Raw genomic sequence first — 22,522 nt, 5'->3', positions numbered from 1 at the left:
TTTTGCTCTAGCCTGCCCTGCTTTTTGCCCTAGCCTGCATTTCTTTTTGCCCTGGCCTGCCTTTCTTTTTGCCCTAGCCTGCGCCCTTCTTTTTACCCTGGCCTGCCTTTCTTTTTGCCCTGGCCTGCCCTTCTTTTTGCCCTGGCCTGCCCTGCTTTTTGCCCTAGCCTGCGCCCTTCTTTTTACCCTGGCCTGCCCTTCTTTTTGCCCTGGCCTGCCCTTCTTGTCGTCCTGATCCCGCTGATCTCTTTGCCTAAGGACTTCTCTTCTCTTTGCTTTTTCATAGTCTGCCCATCTTCTCGCCCTGGCATACACCCCCCCCCCCCCCCCATCTTCTCGCCCTGGCATACACCCCCCCCCCTTCTTCCCCTTGGCCTACCATTCTTTTTCCCTGTTGTGTCCTTTTGTTTGCCCTTGTCTGTCCCTCTTTTTGCTCTGATATGTCCTTCTCTTAGTATTGCTCTCTCAGTCCAAATCTCTGACAAACAAGCCACTCGGAATAAAACGTTTTTATTGCGCAGCTTGATTCCTCTTTACTGGCAGACCACCCTCAGTTAGACATCTTACAAGTCTTGTATTTCCATTGGAAACGATCATATCATAAAACCAAAACCTATTCCATCAAGAAAAAGACGGAAAATTATGAGAGAAGAAAAAGTCGTTCATCGATGGGCCTCGCAGTTTGAATGCAACCAAAACCTTCTCTATGCTACACACACAAAAAGAAAAAGAAGAATAAGGCGAACAGGAAAGATAGAAAGAAAGAAAGAAAAGAAGAAAGAAAAGAAAAAAAGACTAACAACAACAACACAGAAGGAAGGAAGAAAAGACAGACAAATAAAAGACCACGAACAGCGACCGTCAGAGTCAAAAGAGAACTAGCCTTTGCCTACCTAATTAGGGACCCTATTCCATGCACAGTCGGTAGTCGGTCTCCTGTATGATCCGGTGGTAAAACCCAGTACTCATAAAAGCCTGTATCTAATTACAGTGCTCCAAATGTCAAACCCAAGATGTGGGCGTATTGCCGTTCTTTGTCTAAAGTAGAAATGGTTACCATTTTATTTTCACAATAACGACCCTGGTTTCGATTACACAAGAACATAAATACGCTGATGGTTTCAATAACGCATGATCATAAATGCGCTGGTCCCACATACACCAATCATGCCAAAAACCGGTGCGGCGTTGAAACCTTAAAAGCAGTAATACCAATCTTCTTCCAGCTAATTTTCACTTTCCTGCGTGTTAAATAAGGAATAGCATGGTTACCTGTGAACGTCACAACTACTGGATAGATATGAAACTGGCAGCTGGTTAGACAAACCGGATGATATTACGTCGTACAATGTTCTCCTCACAAACGTATAACTGAACCACTTTGGGTCGAATTTGAATTGACTGATGGCATGACAGACTCAGAGGTACAGTTATTGTTCTTGTGTGAGAAATTTCAGTTTGGAAAATGATCACGGTTTTGCTATCATCGCGTCATACGATTTTACGGAATCTGTTGTCAAGAACGTGAGAAAAGAAAGAGCAGAAGAATCTATTTGACATTACAAAAATAACAATAAAAAAAAGTTGAACAATCAATGACCGTCTCTTTAAATCCACCTCAACTCTTCAAAACACAAACTATACTTTACCCATCAATAGATCCTTGGCTCAAAGTGGATCTCTCGGGAAAATCTAAGCAGTGATGGATATCTTAAAGAAAAGTTGATGACTGCCTCTTTAAAGCCACCCCAATCATCAGGACACGCACCGTACTTGATCTGTTTACAACCAGACGCACAAACTTGACAAAGGATTCTCGGTAACCTTAAAGCTTAAAGGCATGTGTGTGTGTGTGTGTGTGTGTGTGTGTGTGTGTGTGTGTGTGTGTGTGTGTGTGTGTGTGTGTGTGTGCGTGCGTGCGTGCGTGCGTGAGTGCGTGCGTGCGTGCGTGCGTGCATGCGTGCGTGCGTGCATGCGTGCGTGCGTGCGTGCGTGCGTGCGTGCGTGCGTATGTGACTGCTCCTTTAAATCCACCCAAGTCGTCAAAACATAAAATGTACTTTACCCCTCAACAGACCCCACGCCCCACATCACGGCACATGGTGGGACATCACGGCACATGGTGGGACATCACGGCACATGGTGGGACTCTCCAAGAAAACTGGGAGCAGTAATGGGTATCTAATAACGGGTGACATGCGCGGCGCTTTTTGATGTGGGCAGGTGAAAGAAGAGGAGTGACTAGGGGCGGGGACACGAAGGTCGTTGTCAAGGGGGTAAGGAGCGGAGGGGGCGGGTTTACCGATAGCGCAGTGATGTTGAGTTTCTTATCCGCGTCGCGATCCTACCTTACTGGTACTTGTTACACTTTGAAGTTTAATCCAGACAAACCAATCTCACTCTCACTCTCACAGATAAGTCTAATCATTTTCATAGCTGAAAATGCTTTAAGGGCGATGAAAGGGGGAGGGGCGGTACCGATGGCACAGTGGTGTTGGATTCTTATCCGTGTCGTCATCCTTCCTAGCCATGAATATGATGCGACCAGCATTTTGAATGCACTAGCTGACATGACCTGGTAAGGTTGAGATTATGGGGCTGTGAGCGTGGAGGTCTCAGACCCACTCCATTTTTTTCTCATTTTGTGGATCTGATCCAGTGAATAAAAACAACAACTTTCTTCTTCCCCAAGCCTCATCGGTTTGATATACCCAACCTCAAATGCCTACTACCTTGTCTTATTCAGTAACTAGCACGCCCTACAGCCACACATCTTTCCTCGCTTTCTGTGTGTGCGTCACGTGTGGCATATCACTCAATGATGTGTGTGCGTCACGTGTGGCATATCACTCAATGATGTGTGTGCGTCACGTGTGGCATATCATTCAATGATGTGTGTTTATCAGTAAGATCTGGCTTCAAACATCAGTAGCACTAAAGAGCAAGGCGTCAGCATCCTACGGGGTAATTCGACATGATCACACGGTTCCCCTGTTGTCGTCACAGCTAATGACGTGGCTTTTGTCGCCTCCAACCAGTTTCCCCACTGACCCCAGTGAGTTTCCTCCCGAAGCAAATTGTGCGTGTATGCCTTTTTCGTACTCACCGACCACGCAAGGATCATCATTGCCACTGTTGGGATTTACAGAGGTCCCTGAGTTGGGCACTTCCTCGTCCACACCACCCCAGCACACCCCTAAGCCGTGACTCTCTCCTCGCTGTTGTGTGTGAGTGTGTGTGGTTATCAGTAAGATCTGGCATCGAGCATCAGGACCACTCAAGAGCGAGGTGTCAGCACCCTGCGGGATACGCCGTCATGATCACACCTTGTCCCTCTTGTCGTCACAGCTAATGACGTGGCTTTTGTCGCCCCTCACTCGTTAACTGTCATATCTTTCGTCAAAATGGGGGATTTCCGGCGTCCGCTTTAACGGGTTCCCCACTTGGCGGGGATGATAATCTGAGGGGCGAGGAAAAGGGAAATAGTGTGTAAAGGCAGTGGATGAACTGAAACTGTGTGGAAACGCTACATTACAAAATCTGTTCTGAGCCACGGCGAAGTGATGAATTACATAGACTCAACGGTGCAAAACAAAAGAGAACTAACTTCAGCAAAGACACTCGATGTGCTCGTTTAAATAAAATAAAAAACACAGTTAAGATGCAGGAATGCACTCTCACACAAGGCCCAGTAACCTACCTGTAATGCCAAACGGTAGTTCCGTTGGGTTTCAGCAACTCTCTCTCTCTCTCTCTCTCTCTCTCTCTCTCTCTCTCTCTCTCTCTCTCTCTCTCTCTCTCTCTCTCTCTCTCTCTCTCTCTCTCTCTCTCTCTCTCTCTCTTTAACCAAACTCAAACCAACACAATCGGAAAAGGTTAAGCCAATTCGAAAGTAACCGGACAGCCTCTTTAAAAAGAAAATAATATACCCAGGCTAGAGCCACACAGAGAGTGTCATTGATGATTGGTGAAACTTGCCACATCACATTCAAGCACCGGTCCTTATGGGGACACAGCCAGGAAGCAAAACAATGTTTTTCTCACAAATTAAAGAATAGCTCAACAGCCTCTTTAAAAAGCAAATAATGTGCCCAGGCTAGAGTCAAAGACCGAGTTTCACTGGTGTAACTTGTCACATCACATCCCAGCACCGGTCTTTATGGGGACGCAGCCAGGCAGCAAAACAGTAGTTAATGGGGTGGTTACCCACCCGGGGTGCTGACGCCTGCCACCCCGATCTCACACGGGTGGCCTTTGATCCGCAGACAAACAGTCGGATCATTAGAAGCTCGTCTCGTCTTGTTCCGGGTGGCCTGTCGTACCCGTTCATGCTGCTTGGTGCCTGGCTCGGACGGGTAAAAGTTAACCCAGGTGTAAACGGCCATTTTAGAAACAGGTGTATGTTTGTTGTCTTTTGGGGTATTAATCACTCCGTAAGGTTTGATGTCATGTGATTTCTGCATTGAAAGGAATGGATTGATTGATGGGGTTTTAACTTGTTCAATTTCTGCCATGACAGACCGGTACCAGTTCCACTTTGGTACGGCGTTCAGATGGGGAAGCTGCTGCCCTGTACACACATGTAAAAGTAGCTTGCGTATTTAATGAGTGGCACGTGAAATATACCATAACCGGTTTCATCGACGATTGCATAGTTCACGAGACATTATTTTAGTCGTCCAAGATATTTGTCAATGACTAAAATTGGCCTACCCCGAACATCAGTGTGAGTTTGTGGGCGGAGATGGTTGATGGCTTTGTATTGGACCATGGTTTCTTTGACAGGTACAGGCTATAGTCGGCTGATGGCTTTGTGTTGGACCATGGTTTCTTTGACAGGTACAGGCCATAGTCGGCTGATGGCTTTGTATTGGACCATGGTTTCTTTAACAGGTACAGGCTATAGTCGGCTGATGGCTTTGTATTGGACCATGGTTTCTTTAACAGGTACAGGCTATAGTCGGCTGATGGCTTTGTACTGGACCATGGTTTCTTTGACAGGTACAGGCCATAGTCGGCTGATGGCTTTGTGTTGGACCATGGTTTCTTTGACAGGTACAGGCTATAGTCGGCTGATGGCTTTGTGTTGGACCGTGGTTTCTTTGACAGGTACAGGCTATAGTCGGCTGATGGCTTTGTGTTGGACCATGGTTTCTTTGACAGGTACAGGCCATAGTCGGCTGATGGCTTTGTGTTGGACCATGGTTTCTTTGACAGGTACAGGCCATAGTCGGCTGATGGCTTTGTGTTGGACCTTGGTTTCTTTGACAGGTACAGGCTATAGTCGGCTGATGGCTTTGTGTTGGACCGTGGTTTCTTTGACAGGTACAGGCTATAGTCGGCTGATGGCTTTGTATTGGACCATGGTTTCTTTGACAGGTACAGGCTATAGTCGGCTGATGGCTTTGTGTTGGACCATGGTTTCTTTGACAGGTACAGGCTATAGTCGGTTGATGGCTTTGTGTTGGACCGTGGTTTCTTTGACAGGTACAGGCTATAGTCGGCTGATGGCTTTGTGTTGGACCATGGTTTCTTTGACAGGTACAGGCTATAGTCGGCTGATGGCTTTGTATTGGACCATGGTTTCTTTAACAGGTACAGGCCATAGTCGGCTGATGGCTTTGTATTGGACCATGGTTTCTTTAACAGGTACAGGCTATAGTCGGCTGATGGCTTTGTGTTGGACCATGGTTTCTTTGACAGGTACAGGCTATAGTCGGCTGATGGCTTTGTGTTGGACCATGGTTTCTTTGACAGGTACAGGCCATAGTCGGCTGATGGCTTTGTGTTGGACCATGGTTTCTTTGACAGGTACAGGCCATAGTCGGCTGATGGCTTTGTGTTGGACCGTGGTTTCTTTGACAGGTACAGGCTATAGTCGGCTGATGGCTTTGTGTTGGACCGTGGTTTCTTTGACAGGTACAGGCTATAGTCGGCTGATGGCTTTGTATTGGACCGTGGTTTCTTTGACAGGTACAGGCTATAGTCGGCTGATGGCTTTGTATTGGACCATGGTTTCTTTGACAGGTACAGGCTATAGTCGGCTGATGGCTTTGTATTGGACCATGGTTTCTTTGACAGGTACAGGCTATAGTCGGCTGATGGCTTTGTACTGGACCATGGTTTCTTTGACAGGTACAGGCCATAGTCGGCTGATGGCTTTGTATTGGACCATGGTTTCTTTAACAGGTACAGGCCATAGTCGGCTGATGGCTTTGTATTGGACCATGGTTTCTTTAACAGGTACAGGCCATAGTCGGCTGATGGCTTTGTATTGGACCTTGGTTTCTTTGACAGGTACAGGCCATAGTCGCCGTACAAACCAACCGTACCAGTCAACAAATAAACCCAAATTAACAAAACAAAACACGCATGCTAGCACGCACACACACACACACACACACACACACACACACACACACACACACACACACACACACAGTGACACACACACACACACCCAGTGACACACACACACACACACACACACGCACGCACAGAGAGAGAGAGAGAGAGACACACACACACACAAACAACATATGTATAGACAGACTAGACAGACAGACTAGACAGACAGACAAGACAGACAAGACAGACTAGACTAGACAGACTGACAAGACAGACAGACAAGAGAGACAGACAGACAGAAGACAGACAGACAGACAGACAAGAGAGACAGACAAGACAGACAGACATACAGACAGACAGACAAGAGAGACAGACAGACAGACAAGAGAACAGACAAGACAGACAGACATACAGACAGACAGACAAGCAAGACAGACAAGACAGACAGACAAGAGAGACAAGACAGACAGACAAGACAGACAGACAGACAAGAGAGACAGACAAGCAAGACAGACAAGACAGACAGACAAGAGAGACAAGACAGACAGACAAGACAGACAGACAAGAGAGACAAGACAGACAGACAAGAGAGACAAGACAGACAGACAAGACAGACAGACAGACAAGAGAGACAGACAAGCAAGACAGACAAGACAGACAGACAAGAGAGACAAGACAGACAGACAAGACAGACAGACAGACAAGAGAGACAGACAAGCAAGACAGACAAGACAGACAGACAAGAGAGACAAGACAGACAGACAAGACAGACAGACAGACAAGAGAGACAGACAAGCAAGACAGACAAGACAGACAGACAAGAGAGACAAGACAGACAGACAAGACAGACAGACAAGAGAGACAAGACAGACAGACAAGCAAGACAGACAGACAGACAAGACAGACAGACAAGACAGACAGACAAGACAGACAGACAAGACAGACAGACAAGACAGACAGACAAGACAGACAGACAAGACAGACAGACAAAAAAGAAACAGAAAGAGATAAATGAAAGTAACCTCACATCATCTGCTGTATCTCCGTGGTGAACCAGTTGGTGGTGGAGAGCATCTTGCTGGTGGTGGTGGCAGTGCTGGTTGTGATGTTGCTGATGGCGGTGCTGCCGCCGCTGACGGTGGTTGCTGCTGCCAGCGACTGCAACAGTCCACTGCTGTCTCCTGACGTGCTGCTCAGTGTGCTCATCACTTGCACACTCTGCTCAGGGTGGTGTTAGCTCGTGCTCAGTGCTTGCATGTGCGCAATCTGAAACAAGAAATAAAGTCAATGTAGTCAGTATGCTCATCCCTTGTAGAAAGCGCTTAGTGCATCTAGTCATGAACACACACACACACACACACACACACACACACACACACACACACACACACACACACACACACACACACACACACACACACACACACACACACACACACACACACACACACAGCCGAGGTAATAATAATAATAATAATAATAACTGGACATTTTTAAGTGCCTAACCTATGGCTCTAGGCCCTTTACAAAAGAACATATATATATATATACAGAATAGAACAATTAAAAGTACAACCTACATAAAACAAATTAATCATACAGACACAAATCACCACATGTACTGTTCACACACTAATCATATATGCAATACACACTATATATATATATATACAAACATACACAGCTAACACTCTCAACAATCGTAACAACTTTATGGGAGAGGAGTATGTGCAGAAATGGACTGAAGAAGACATTAGGCCAGGTTGGTGTACTATTATGTGAAAAAGAAAGTTTTCAACTGTTGTTTAAAAGAGCTGAGAGAGGTGCAGTGTCTGACAGAGAAGGAAAGAGAGTTCCAGAGTGGTGGTGCAGCACAACGGAAGCTTCTTGCTCCGTGCTGCTTCCTGTTGAAGCGCTCAACTTTCTGGTGTCAGCGGATGATCTGAGTGTGCGTGATGGGGTGTATATGTACGGGAGTTCAGAAAGGTACTGAGGGGCACTTCCTGAGAAGACCTTGAAACACAGACAAGCGACTTTGTACTTGATACGCTGTTCCACCGGCAGCCAGTGGAGTGTGTATAGCAGGGGAGTGACATGCTGTGTTTTCTTTGACCTAAAGATGATGCGGGCTGCAGCATTTTGAACAGTTTGGAGAGGTTGGATAACTAACGAAGGACATCCAATCAACAAGGCATTACAATAGTCTAAACGAGACAATATGCAGGTAGTAAGTGTATATATTCCTTGACAAAACTGCGCATTGTGATGTCATTCCTTGCTCAGTGGGTACATGTGATGATGTGTAAAACCTGCAGCAACATGTTCAAAATAATGTTTTGTCGTACTCAGGGCCCGTGTCTTAAACAAAACTGCAACAAAAATAATACATCTCAGAATGTCCATCCCCTGTCATCATTTCATTGTCAAAGTTTGTACAACCTGCACAAATATATCAAATAAAAGTTCTTTGAAGCTGTAGTGTTGCAACCGGGAAACAGTAAACCGAATATCTTTATAATAATGGTGAACCCCATCACCGAGTCTCTTCATAGAGTTCCAGGCGCTGATCCCACTGTAAAGACCGCGCTAATCTGCACTACGAGTATCTCTTAATCCAATGAAAATATTTCTCCTAAAAGCATCCTCTAAAAGTTTAGCATTCTCAAACTAAATTTTCTTCCGCCAATCTCGAACCTTGCGTTCAAAAAATCCCTCTCTATCTGTCTGTCTGTCTGTCTGTCGCAAAAGACAACAACAAAAGAACAAAACAAAAACACCTCTAACTTTGTAAAATATCACATTGTGCCGTCTCACCATCGAAGGTCGATTTACGCTGCAACAAAGCGCCGGCAACGCAGCCCGACCTTTAAAGCCCAGTGATCAACAGAAAGAGCAGATAAAGTCTTGAAGAATGTAAAAGGATTTGAGGCAAAGCTTTCCTGCCGTAGAAAGTGAGAAGAAAAGACAAGGAAAGGTGACAGAGTTCAAGAGGAGGTCCATACCGGATAGAGAATCTACCCGATACCGGGTGGAGAATCTAACCCGTGTATCACCTGTACTGTCTTGTGGCTTCATCTTTTCATGCCGTCTTCCTCTTTTTCCCCGACTTCTCCACAATAACCGCTCCCCTCCCTGTCTGTCTGTCTGTCCACACACACACACACACACACACACACACACACACACACACACACACACACACACACACACACACACACACACACACCACACAAACCGAAAAGGAATCAGGTTCCAACGAAGTAATGTAACAATACACTTTTTAAACACGATACAATACAAGCACTTCAAGTAGACAAATGAAGGGAAATACTGACACTGTGAACCTAGTCGCACTCAGACTTCTTTCTATTGCTCGGGGGGGGGGGGGGGGGGGGGGGGGGAGGGCGGGTTAGGGGGGCGGGGGTTAGGGGGGCGGGGGTTAGGGGGGCGGGGGGTAGGGGGGTGTTAACATTTCGCACGTGACGTCACATATACAGAAAATGGGAGAAGTCTTGTTTTAAAGATACACTTTCACCCCGTATATTCAAGGCTATATCGAGCGTGCGCCTCCGCACCCGGACTCTTCAGCTCAATAAATGACCGTGATGCTGTCTATAGTCTCCAGCACGGAGGCAATTTATTCCGATCCAGGCGTTGCGGGGGTGCGATACCACACTGTTTTGACAGCTTCATTTCCTTTTGAATTTTAGCAAACTCCAGACCGTTTTAAATGGTGAAATATCACATATCTGCGCGGGACACATCAATGAAAATAATAGTTAGGTTCAGCAGTCCATTTATCGACAAGGAATCGTGTAGGATGAGATGAAAATGGACGAATATGTTAAAATATGGACGTATCTACAGCAAATCGGTTCGTATGTTCGTTTACGTGTATATTTTTCGCTGAAAACCACACATGTACCAGATACATACCTTATGCATACACACAACCATAACTAAAGGATGTAGGTAGTTTCAAACAGACACAGTAGTAATTTGCTTTGAATGGAGGACACTAACCGTGATGTTGGCGAAAACGCTTTACTTCCGCGGTCCAGAGGTGCGCTCTCAGTATAGCCGACTATACGGCGTGACTTTGCCATTGTGGAAAGGTTTTCTGGCCAATCTGACCGTGCATGCCCAGACCCTAGACCTGTCTACACTTACTGATGAAGTAATCCATCTCAATATTTGGAAACAAATCAGTAACCTACACATTCTTTTTATTTTAATAGTTCGCTGAATGAATGTATATTTAACTCATGGTTTATAGTATACACACAAAGAAAGAAAGAAAAACACAAAGAAAGAGAAAAACAAGAGAGAAAAAATACGGAATAACGAAAGAAAGAAAGAAAGTAGAAAAAAAACAAAAAACGTACAAAGAATAATGTTTCATCAGCTTCCATACACCTGGCATTTAATTGACCTGATTTGCTTGGTTACATTCTCAAAAACTTTGTTCTTCCTCCTCAATCCGAATTCCCCTAACGTTACTGACAGGTGTGTTGCCAGTACTTCCTTTGAAGAATAAAAAGTTTAATGTCTCTGACATTCAAACATTTTAATGAATATAAAAAATATCGCATTTCAGTTCTCAAGACATTACTGTAGAAAATTGGTTTTTTGAAAGTTCGGTGACGTGATCACACATTTAACACCGCGGAATCCCTGATCATGAGAAAAACAAGTCGCGTAAGGCGAAAATACAACATTTAGTCAAGTAGCTGTCGAACTCACAGAATGAAACTGAACGCAATGCCATTTTTCAGCAAGACCGTATACTCGTAGCATCGTCAGTCCACCGCTCATGGCAAAGGCAGTGAAATTGACAAGAAGAGCGGGGTAGTAGTTGCGCTAAGAAGGATAGCACGCTTTTCTGTACCTCTCTTTGTTTTAACTTTCTGAGCGTGTTTTTAATCCAAACATATCATATCTATATGTTTTTGGAATCAGGAACCGACAGGGAATAAGATGAAAGTGTTTTTAAATTGATTTCGACAATTTAATTTTGATAATAATTTTTATATATTTAATTTTCAGAGCTTGTTTTTAATCCGAATATAACATATTTATATGTTTTTGGAATCAGAAAATGATGGAGAATAAGATGAACGTAAATTTGGATCGTTTTATAAATTTTTATTTTTTTTTACAATTTTCAGATTTTTAATGACCAAAGTCATTAATTAATTTTTAAGCCACCAAGCTGAAATGCAATACCGAAGTCCGGGCTTCGTCGAAGATTGCTTGACCAAAATTTCAATCAATTTGGTTGAAAAATGAGAGCGTGACAGTGCCGCCTCAACTTTCACGAAAAGCCGGATATGACGTCATCAAAGACATTTATCAAAAAAATGAAAACAAGAAGAGCAAACGCTCGATCGAGTCACTTTCGCAGTTCTGAATATTATATGAGGCATCAGATGGACAGGAAGAAATTGCTATTCACAACACAATGAGTCACGTTCACATAAAATTTGAGCCCGGTCACTTTTATAGTTTCCGAGAAAAGCCCAACGTTAAGTTGTGTGTTGCCGAACAGAAAAGGCTAGTTATCTCCCTTGTTTTTCTGATAACGTTCGTAAAAGGCTACAGATGTAAATACTTTGATGTAAAGAATAATCCTACAAAGTTTCAATCACATCCGATGAACTTTGTCAAAGATATAAAATGTCTAATTTTTCCTTTGACGCTGACCTGTGACCTTGAAAAAGGTCAAAGGTCAACGAAACCATCGTTAAAGTGTAGAGGTCATTGGAGGTCACGACTAAACAAAATATGAGCCCGATCGCTTTGATAGTTTCCGAGAAAAGTCCAACGTTAAGGTGGTGTCTACGGACGGCCGGCCGGACGGCCGGCCGGACGGCCGGCCGGACAGACTAACACTGACCGATTACATAGAGTCACTTTTTCTCAAGTGACTCAAAAACGTTCGGGGATTTCATACCCAGGAACTCTCATGTCAAATTTCATAAAGATCGGTCCAGTAGTTTAGTCTGAATCGCTCTACACACACTCACAGACAGACACACGCACATACACCACGACCCTCGTTTCGATTCCCCCTCGATGTTAAAATATTTAGTCAAAACTTGACTAAATATAATGAGACCTGATTACAAAACAAAAAATCGTCACTCCTTACATCCGTTTTTCAAACAAAATTAAGTCTTATCCGATTCTAAAACGGACACCCCATTTAGGTTTAAAAAGAGTATCATAAATAAATAAAAATAGTTCAGGATGAAGACTAGGATAGTATTCGGATACGATTCGGTTCAGACGCAATCCTTTACCAAACTTTTGCAATGTTCGTACTCTGCTCCACTTTTTAGAGGGTATCAATTCCTAATACTGACAATTGAAAAGGAAAATATCATAAAATCAGACCAGCTTTTAAATCTAAAACATATTCTTCTCCCTCTCTATACATCTTCAATTTTTCCGGGACATATGTTTTCATAAAGATGAAGAAAAACACTGTAAGCGGGCCCAAAATCTTGGTCTGACTATAGCCCGTTTTCGATCAGCCTGAGACCCGGTTTTTTAGTTCTATCTTGCAAGCTACACACATTTTTATATTAGAAGAAGAAGAAAATATGTTCCCTTGAAGTATACCTAATAGGATTTGTACGTTCGTAGAATATAGGCAGATTGGTATTAATTAGGTCTTCATAATTTCCTGTACCAGATAATAAAATGTAAGCCCTTGTCCGGGCCCCTGAACCAGTTTTGCAAAATGGAGGTCAAACTCGTGCATTTTATGGCGTAACGTTTGTGTCATCCAGGTTGGACTGTGTCGGGGTTTTCCCCGCATCGAACAATTGTTGTTAAAGGGGTTGTCTTTAAAGCTGGAAGCATTCCTACGCCATAGATACAGTGTTCTATCTAGTTTGTTCCAGCGTGAGAGACAGAGAAAGAAAGAGAGAGAGAGTATGTGTGTGTATGTGTGTGTCTGTGTGTGTGTGTGTGTGTGTGTGTGTGTGTGTGTGTGTGTGTGTGTGTGTGTGTGTGTGTGTGTGTGTGTGTTTGCTTGTTTGTTATTGTTTTTGCTCCTTGTTCGACGACAATCCATTTCTTTTGTTGTTATCGGTCACTGCTTTAAATTATGTGGTTCATGAAATTTCAAGTGCGTGGCAAGCTCTTTTTGCAACGTTATTCCACTGATATATTTCAAACGGCAGAAATTAATATTTAAGCGCCAAGGGCTATATCTAGATTAGGCACATAAAAAATGATCACAATAATAATAATAATAATAATAATAATAATAATAATAATATATAGGCTCCCTTTTTCAGCTTCTTCTGCACATTCACAATAATCTTTTTCACCTCGGACAACATCTTTACCAGTTCAGGTGTGCAAACCCTTGGATAGTTTCGGTGTTTGTGTGACATGTATTGTGTCAGCACGAGATGCACGAATAAGGTGGCACGGCACAGGTGGAAAAAAAATGACCTGCAGGTTTGTAGAGGCCTGGAAAGGGGGAAACATTTGATTCATTTTAAGTAGTCTTTATGAAGAAATAATTAACCAGAGGAAAGTAAGGATTATAGTAAATATAAATTAAATTAGGTATACTTTTGACGTACTTATTATGTTCTTATCCACATTGCAAAATATGTGTAGATTGCGAGATAATTTCGAAAAACCAGGTCTCAGGCGTATCGCAAACGGACAATACCTAACAACTCTCACGACTGACAATCTCACTCCCAACATTGCTGATACCTCGTGACGAGTTTGATGCACCCGTTCACCTTCGTTATCAACAGATATGCCCATACTGCGCTACCCGGTGCGACCTACTTGATTCAAAACAAATTCTACTGCTTCTACGTGTGTGTGTGTGGGGGGGGAGGGGGGAGATGAGGGCAGGGGCGGGCCGCGTGTCAATGAAAATACTCCTTCCAAGTCGCTCGAACTCGGGGCTTATGAATGGAGGTGTACATAAATCTAAACTATAGAATGCGCCTCTCTCTCAGCCGTCATGGTGGTAGACTTTGAGCCCTGCGCAAAATTGGTATGTTTCAAATCGTACAGCGTGAATTCGACGCCAACGAGTACACTACGTTCCGGCATACAGTGCAATGATACACCCCGAAGATCAACAACAAGAAATACAGTAGTAGCATGATGTGAAACACCGTGCATGTTATGTGCAATTTATTAAACCGAATGAATCAAAGATAGAAATTACTTTTAACAAAATCATTTCAAACAACAACAAAGTGAATCTTAAACTGCGTAGCGTTGAATGATTTCAAGATTAGGCCGGAAGGGATGAAAAGTAAGTGACCAGAGCACACAGTAACTGTCCAACCAGTCAATATTAGCTCTCCATGACGAATAACACACCAAGAAGAAGCACACTTAATTCTTTAACAGATCTGTTTAACAAGAATGTGTCCAAACTCTGGTGTGTGTCAAAAGTCTGGTGTGTGTCCAAACTCTGGTGTGTGTCCAAACTCTGGTGTGTGTCCAAACTCTGGTGTGTGTCCAAACTCTGGTGTGTGTCCAAACTCTGGTGTGTGTCCAAACTCTGGTGTGTGTCCAAACTCTGGTGTGTGTCCAAACTCTGGTGTGTGTCCAAACTCTGGTGTGTGTCCAAACTCTGGTGTGTGTCCAAACTCTGGTGTGTGTCCAAACTCTGGTGTGTGTCCAAACTCTGGTGTGTGTCCAAACTCTGGTGTGTGTCCAAACTCTGGTGTGTGTCCAAACTCTGGTGTGTGTCCAAACTCTGGTGTGTGTCCAAACTCTGGTGTGTGTCCAAACTCTGGTGTGTGTCCAAACTCTGGTGTGTGTCCAAACTCTGGTGTGTGTCCAAACTCTGGTGTGTGTCCAAACTCTGGTGTGTGTCCAAACTCTGGTGTGTGTCCAAACTCTGGTGTGTGTCCAAACTCTGGTGTGTGTCCAAACTCTGGTGTGTGTCCAAACTCTGGTGTGTGTCCAAACTCTGGTGTGTGTCCAAACTCTGGTGTGTGTCCAAACTCTGGTGTGTGTCCAAACTCTGGTGTGTGTCCAAACTCTGGTGTGTGTCCAAACTCTGGTGTGTGTCCAAACTCTGGTGTGTGTCCAAACTCTGGTGTGTGTCCAAACTCTGGTGTGTGTCCAAACTCTGGTGTGTGTCCAAACTCTGGTGTGTGTCCAAACTCTGGTGTGTGTCCAAACTCTGGTGTGTGTCCAAACTCTGGTGTGTGTCCAAACTCTGGTGTGTGTCCAAACTCTGGTGTGTGTCCAAACTCTGGTGTGTGTCCAAACTCTGGTGTGTGTCCAAACTCTGGTGTGTGTCCAAACTCTGGTGTGTGTCCAAACTCTGGTGTGTGTCCAAACTCTGGTGTGTGTCCAAACTCTGGTGTGTGTCCAAACTCTGGTGTGTGTCCAAACTCTGGTGTGTGTCCAAACTCTGGTGTGTGTGTCCAAACTCTGGTGTGTGTCCAAACTCTGGTGTGTGTCCAAACTCTGGTGTGTGTCCAAACTCTGGTGTGTGTCCAAACTCTGGTGTGTGTCCAAACTCTGGTGTGTGTCCAAACTCTGGTGTGTGTCCAAACTCTGGTGTGTGTCCAAACTCTGGTGGAAGTCGGAAAGCAACAAAATCAACAATACTCTCTGCTTAAGAAAATGTCATCTTCTTCCTGTCGTTATAAAGGTACCCACAATAATAAACATTCCCTTTCAAGACGGATGCAGACAGCACATCCACATGCAGACAGCACATCCACATGCAGACAGCACATCCACATGTAGACAACACATCCACATGTAGACAGCACATCCACATGCAGACAACACATCCACATGTAGACAACACATCCACATGCAGACAGCACATCCACATGCAGACAGCACATCCACTTGCAGACAGCACATCCACTTGCAGACAGCACATCCACATGCAGACAGCACATCCACTTGCAGACAGCACATCCACATGCAGACAGCACATCCACTTGCAGACAGCACATCCAAACAAAACGATATCCAAACTGCGCTCTCACATAGGATGACCAATTGTTTAATCGTTGACAAAGCTAACCGGACAAAGCTAATCGTTGACAAAGCTAACCGGACAAAGCTAATCGTTCACAAAGCTAACCGGACAAAGCTAATCGTTGACAAAGCTAACCGGACAAAGCTAATCGTTGACAAAGCTAACCGGACAAAGCTAATCGTTGACAAAGCTAACCGGACAAAGCTAATCGTTGACAAAGCTAACCGGACAAAGCTAATCGTTGACAAAGCTAACCGGACAAAGCTAATCGTTGACAAAGCTAACCGGACAAAGCTAATCGTTCACAAAGCTAACCAGACAAAGCTAATCGTTGACAAAGCTAACCGGACAAATAAACACCACATTCGCGTCATACTGGTGTCTTCATTTTCATACTATCTCTATTGAGTGTGACGGCGGGGGTGTGAGAAAACAAGCAAGCCGGGGGATGGGGTGGGGGGCCTGAGAAGGAGACGATTTAATGACACTTCAACTACGCCCTTTCGTGGCCTTGTCAGCTCTCCTCCCACAGGTATAAAGACTTCAGGAGGATCGGGGTTTCCGGATGCGCTCGACTCTCTCCCCCCTCACAAGTAGGTCGAGAGTGACCTGGCCGGGTCGGGTCAGCATGACCCAGTTTGTACGACTGTGTATCAATTGTAAAATAATGTTGGTATAACTTCATTTATCAACCTATTACTACGAGGTGAAAGGGTGAGTATGGGGGGTTGTGTGTGTGTGTGTGTGTGTGTGTGTGTGTGTGTGTGTGTGTGTGTGTGTGTGTGTGTGTGTGTGTGTGTGTGTGTGTGTGTGTGTGTGTGTGTGTGTGTGTGTGTGTGTGTGTGTGTGTCTCATAGAGACAGACAGGCACACAAGCAGGCACACAGACGACACACGAAGAATCAAAATGTCAATGTAAATCTACTTTTTCTGGCTTTACTAAACGATATCTTCAACCATAACACTCCTATTGATTTAAAAACAGAACTCTGTATCAGCACTAATCAAAACAGACAGACGTGCACAGACCGCCGACGACGTATCACAATTGAATGAACATGCATCTTCCCACTATATGGCTTTTCTTAACGACTTTAATGCATAACACACCTGGCGGTTTTGAAAATGCCGTATCCACACAAATCTATTCCCTTGAAGCAAGCAAATAAAGCCATGAAAGTGTCAAAGTCACACAGAACCTGTTACACACATCTCCGGAGATATGCTATCATTCATCATCGCTGCATTACTAATGTGAAGCAGGAATGCGGACCCGATGACACCATTATACCGCGCCTCCAAGGCTCCAGCTCTATCTTGGTCTACCTGTTATTATATTACTAGTTCACATATTCTCATGATACACACACACGCGAAGGAAATATGTTGGCGATTCAACTATGATCGCGGTTTTCTTTGTGCGTATGGGTTTTGTGGTTTGTTCCGTTTTGGTTTGGGTGGGTTCTTTTATACTTTTTTTTCTTGCCTTTCAAGAGCGTCTCCACTGAATTTGAAAAGCGTGAGAACAATTCTGCAGTGGAATTGTAATCCTTTGCGTGTGACCTAAACATTAAGCCTATAAATTCCGACCTACTTGTGTGGAATACACGTGATCCTGATCCATACATAACAGCACATGTCTTTCCTGCACTATAGGAATACGCGTACACTCAACAACCTCTACACTATAGGAATACGCGTACACTCAACAACCTCTACACTATAGGAATACGCGTACACTCAACAACCTCTACTCTATAGGAATACGCGTACACTCAACAACCTCTACACTATAGGAATACGCGTACACTCAACAACCTCTACACTATAGGAATACGCGTACACTCAACAACCTCTTCACTATAGGAATACGCGTACACTCAACCTCTACACTATAGGAATACGCGTACACTCAACAACCTCTACACTATAGGAATACGCGTACACTCAACAACCTCTACACTATAGGAATACGCGTACACTCAACAACCTCTACACTATAGGAATACGCGTACACTCAACAACCTCTACACTATAGGAATACGCGTACACTCAACAACCTCTACACTATAGGAATACGCGTACACTCAACAACCTCTACACTATAGGAATACGCGTACACTCAACAACCTCTACACTATAGGAATACGCGTACACTCAACAACCTCTGCACTATAGGAATACGCGTACACTCAACAACCTCTACACTATAGGAATACGCGTACACTCAACAACCTCTACACTATAGGAATACGCGTACACTCAACAACCTCTACACTATAGGAATACGCGTACACTCAACAACCTCTACAATGTTGGCACTCAGACGCGGAGATCGCCTCAACACGGCTCACTGTGTTACTGACTGGTCAACATTCTGACCCATTACAAAGCAATGATTTTCAACAATGTCTGGCATCGAGCGATAAACTATAGTGCTCAGCTATTTCAAAAGAATCTTGAATAACCAGAGCTGAAATTTGCAAAGATCATGGGACCCGGTGAAAAACTCGCGACAGGAGCAAAAGACGAGCTAAGGACCGTTAGCATGTCTCGTTGATTTCTCTCCTTGTCGTTACCTGTCACAGGTACCACCCCCCCCCCCCCCTCTCCTCTCCCACTGCTTCAATCATTCCCTCATCCACCCACCCCAACCTTGTACGGTCGGACTTCATTCACAAAGACTGACAAGCGACTGTCCACACCGACACTCAGGTAGAAGCGTGGGAAGAACAATTCGGGGGGGGGGGGGGGCGAAGGTAGTCAGGGTGGGGTTTAGCAGGGGGTGAGTGAGGTGGGGGATCAAAGAATATGTGGGTGGAGGGAGACAGGGGGAGGGGGGGGGGGGAGTCAGTCGCATTAACCCAGATTCTAGTGTTGTCAAACACCGACCATTCATAATGCCCAGCATACCGACACTTAATGCGTTTCAAATAAACACGTCCACACAACGCGGACCTCTGACCGCAACGGATGGCCTCATGTGGTCAGCCAAACCATGCCCGGGCGCTGGTTTTGACTGACTGTTGGATACCATTCAAAATTAATGTCGCTGATACATTGTACCAGACTTGGTATACGCAGAAAACACAGTCATGGCAATGGGTCGTAACCGAAGCTAAATCGTGTCCAAAAGCGTTATTTTTCACGTTAAAATTCGATTTAATCCGAAAACACTGTCCAATATTTACGGGGTGAACTGTTGACAGAAAGAGTTTATTTGCGATACGAAACGATATTGTGTTTAGCGACTGTCGTCTCTGAATACTGGCCACAGTACAGGCTTTGCCATCTTTCCGCTGACCGCGGCATGTTCACGTCGCATTTTAATCTCTCTAGAACGCCAAGCGAACACCTCATTCCAAAACGATGATACGGATCGTAATTTTGGCGTTATTTTGGGAATGGGTTTACTGTCGAGAACGGGGCTGAGCGCGGGCAATTAAAGACATTCCATTCCTGATTGTGTGATCAAAATTCCTCACCGCAGCAAGTCGCGTATCAATGAAAGATCAAACTCGACGGCAAAATGTGCCGGTGGTTGACCGTGGCTGTGGGTGAAAGGAAAACACGGTTGAGAGTATACATCCGGAGGATTAAAGCTCTTTACTTATCAATGGAATAATCGTGTGACACTGCGGAGTTGGTGATACATGTTTTAAATTAGAGAGAGAGAGAGAGAGAGAGAGAGAGAGAGAGAGAGGGGGTGGGGAGAGAGGGTGAGAGAGGGAGAGCGAGAGAGGGAGAGAGAGAGGGAGAAAGAGAGAGGTCGAGGGGGTGGGGGGAGAGAGAGAGAGAGAGGGAGAGATGGAGCAAGAGAGGGAGAGAGAGGGAGAGACTAGGTGGTTCAGAATAGTCAAAGTAACCAAATTACTGTTTTCTTTGTTTTCTACACACAGGCAAAGAACTCAACTTGGATCACCTTTCAGTGATTTAGGATGCACTACTGTCTAGATTCTACCCTATCAATTCACAAGCTGAGCGTTTACATACAATCCTCTGATTATTAGGCTAGATTAAGATACAGCAAACCTCTCCAACCGGCATGTACGAGGTATCAGTTACAATACAATCAAACAAGGTATCAGTTACAATACAATCAAACAAGCTATATATAGACATTAGCAAAGAGGATGCACAGGTGCAAAATGCGTTATTCGAGTTGCAAAAGAGAGATACATTCGTAACGATTTATGCTGCCCTCTCCATGAAAATTTACATTTATCTGAACTTACTTAATGCTAGACTGTCTCAGCATCGATGTTCTCGTCCCACGCGCTTCATTCCTAGTCTCACTTTTTTTTCTCTTTTTTATTTTTTTAATTTTTTTAATTTTTTTTTTACCCTCCCTGTAGATCCTCCTGTTTTGATTAAGCTCCCCATACCCCCCTCCTACATTTTGTTCTTCTGGTTAATAATTGTGTTGTCCACCATCATGAAAACTTGTGAAACTTAGCATTATTATGGTCACGTCAAATAAGCATTTGCTTGAGTTCGTGTCCTAGCTGCATTTTTGTCAATTTGTTTCATGTCATGTATTTTGAATAAAATTGTGTTTAAACCAAAAGAGAGATACGACCTTTTATACCAAAACTCTCCTCGCATGCAAATGACTTGAAACGTCAATTAAATATTCAGCTTTGTTCGCGTACACTACTGACCGTGCGATTTTCTCGACTGCATAAGGACACCGATTTTGAATCACTTTGCCAACTCAAAACACTGTTTTTAACAATTACGAAGATGAAGAAGCCTTTCTTTAAAAACATTTCCATGAAACCGGTTCTGCGAACTGAATAACAAAATGTGCAGATTCTAACACAGTCAAATTCATTCGCATGCGTGTTGTCAAACCAAAGGTATGATCAGAAAATAATGTCACAGAAATGTGAAGACAGCTAGCACACAGTCAATGGGCATTCAACCATGAACCCTCTCCAAAGTTTCTGGAAACGCCGAATGCCTGCTTGGGTGCCGGGTGGCACTCGGGTCGCACCCTTGGAACACTTGCTGGGCGAGTGGCTAAAGGCATGGACCAGATTGAGAGAGAGGTCAAGGAAACCGCTTACTTTGGTGACGACAGCCATCGTGTTCAAATGTATTCTTTGTCTTTGTTTCTCAAACAATGTTCTAGATTGTTGCACCGTTGTATTCTTAAAGGCACAGTTCTTCTCGCGAAAACAGCTGGGCTCATTATCTCCGATCTGGCCAAGCTTGTCCATGGTGTACCATTGGTTTAAACAAAACTTTATTCAATTTTAATCATGACAAGAACAATGCATGGATGATTACATACTCAAGCATATAATGCTTATTTTAAGCAATCATAGTAATTACAAAACAAAGGTTAGCATGATGGCGGAATAAGTACATTAGCTCCTTTCAGGAAACGAAAAACAAAACAAAAGACAAAACAGATACACAAACAAGCAGAAAATGGGAAGGGGTTGGTGATACAGGAGGTGGGGAAAGGGCAGCTAGCTAGTAGCTAGCTTAAGGGAAAAAGAAGAAGAAGAAGAAGACTTGGAGCGCCAATATTTGAGGGGATTTTTTCAATTGTAATAAGTGCACATTCATCCCCTTGGCCACCTACCAGATCTGGGCAAGCTTTTCCATGGTTTACCGTTCATCCCCTTGGCCACCTACCAGAACCCAACAGCCTCGGTGCTCTCCTTGCATAGTGGAAATTGTGTGATGAATAAATTTCGTAAAAGCAACCAGTGGATTTTTAAGAAAATAATTCATTACAAAATGTCAAATCACTCCAGCAAGCTGTTATGGTGTTGACTGTTGGTCTGTAGCCAAGGGGGGGGGGGTGGTCTTATCTCATGCACAAGCCCGACCAGACCCGTGACGTTGAGCCAAGGGGGGGGGGGTGGTCTTATCTCATGCACAAGCCCGACCAGGCCCGTGACGTTGAGCCAAGGGGGGGGGGGGGGTGGTCTTATCTCATGCACAAGCCCGACCAGACCCGTGACGTTGAGCCAAGGGGGGGGGGGGGGGTGGTCTTATCTCATGCACAAGCCCGACCAGACCCGTGACGTTGAGCCAAGGGGGGGGGGGGGGTGGTCTTATCTCATGCACAAGCCCGACCAGACCCGTGACGTTGAGCCAAGGGGGGGGGGGGGGTGGTCTTATCTCATGCACAAGCCCGACCAGACCCGTGACGTTGAG

General features: G+C 44.5%; 1 protein-coding gene across 1 annotated transcript in view; it reads right to left on the bottom strand.

Moving 5' to 3' along the window:
* LOC138961368 (transcription initiation protein SPT3 homolog) overlaps positions 1-22,522 on the bottom strand; it is a 114,562-nt gene that overhangs the window by 78,210 nt on the left and 13,830 nt on the right. The window contains exon 2 of the mRNA XM_070332983.1: positions 7,376-7,614. Coding sequence (XP_070189084.1) covers positions 7,376-7,554 — 179 coding nt within the window. The 5' untranslated portion in view covers positions 7,555-7,614. The remainder of the gene's footprint in view (positions 1-7,375; positions 7,615-22,522) is intronic.

The sequence above is a fragment of the Littorina saxatilis genome, linkage group LG3 (genome assembly GCF_037325665.1).
Source record: "Littorina saxatilis isolate snail1 linkage group LG3, US_GU_Lsax_2.0, whole genome shotgun sequence".
In the NCBI taxonomy this organism is placed as follows: domain Eukaryota; kingdom Metazoa; phylum Mollusca; class Gastropoda; order Littorinimorpha; family Littorinidae; genus Littorina; species Littorina saxatilis.
This window is presented reverse-complemented; position numbering and strand designations above follow the sequence as displayed.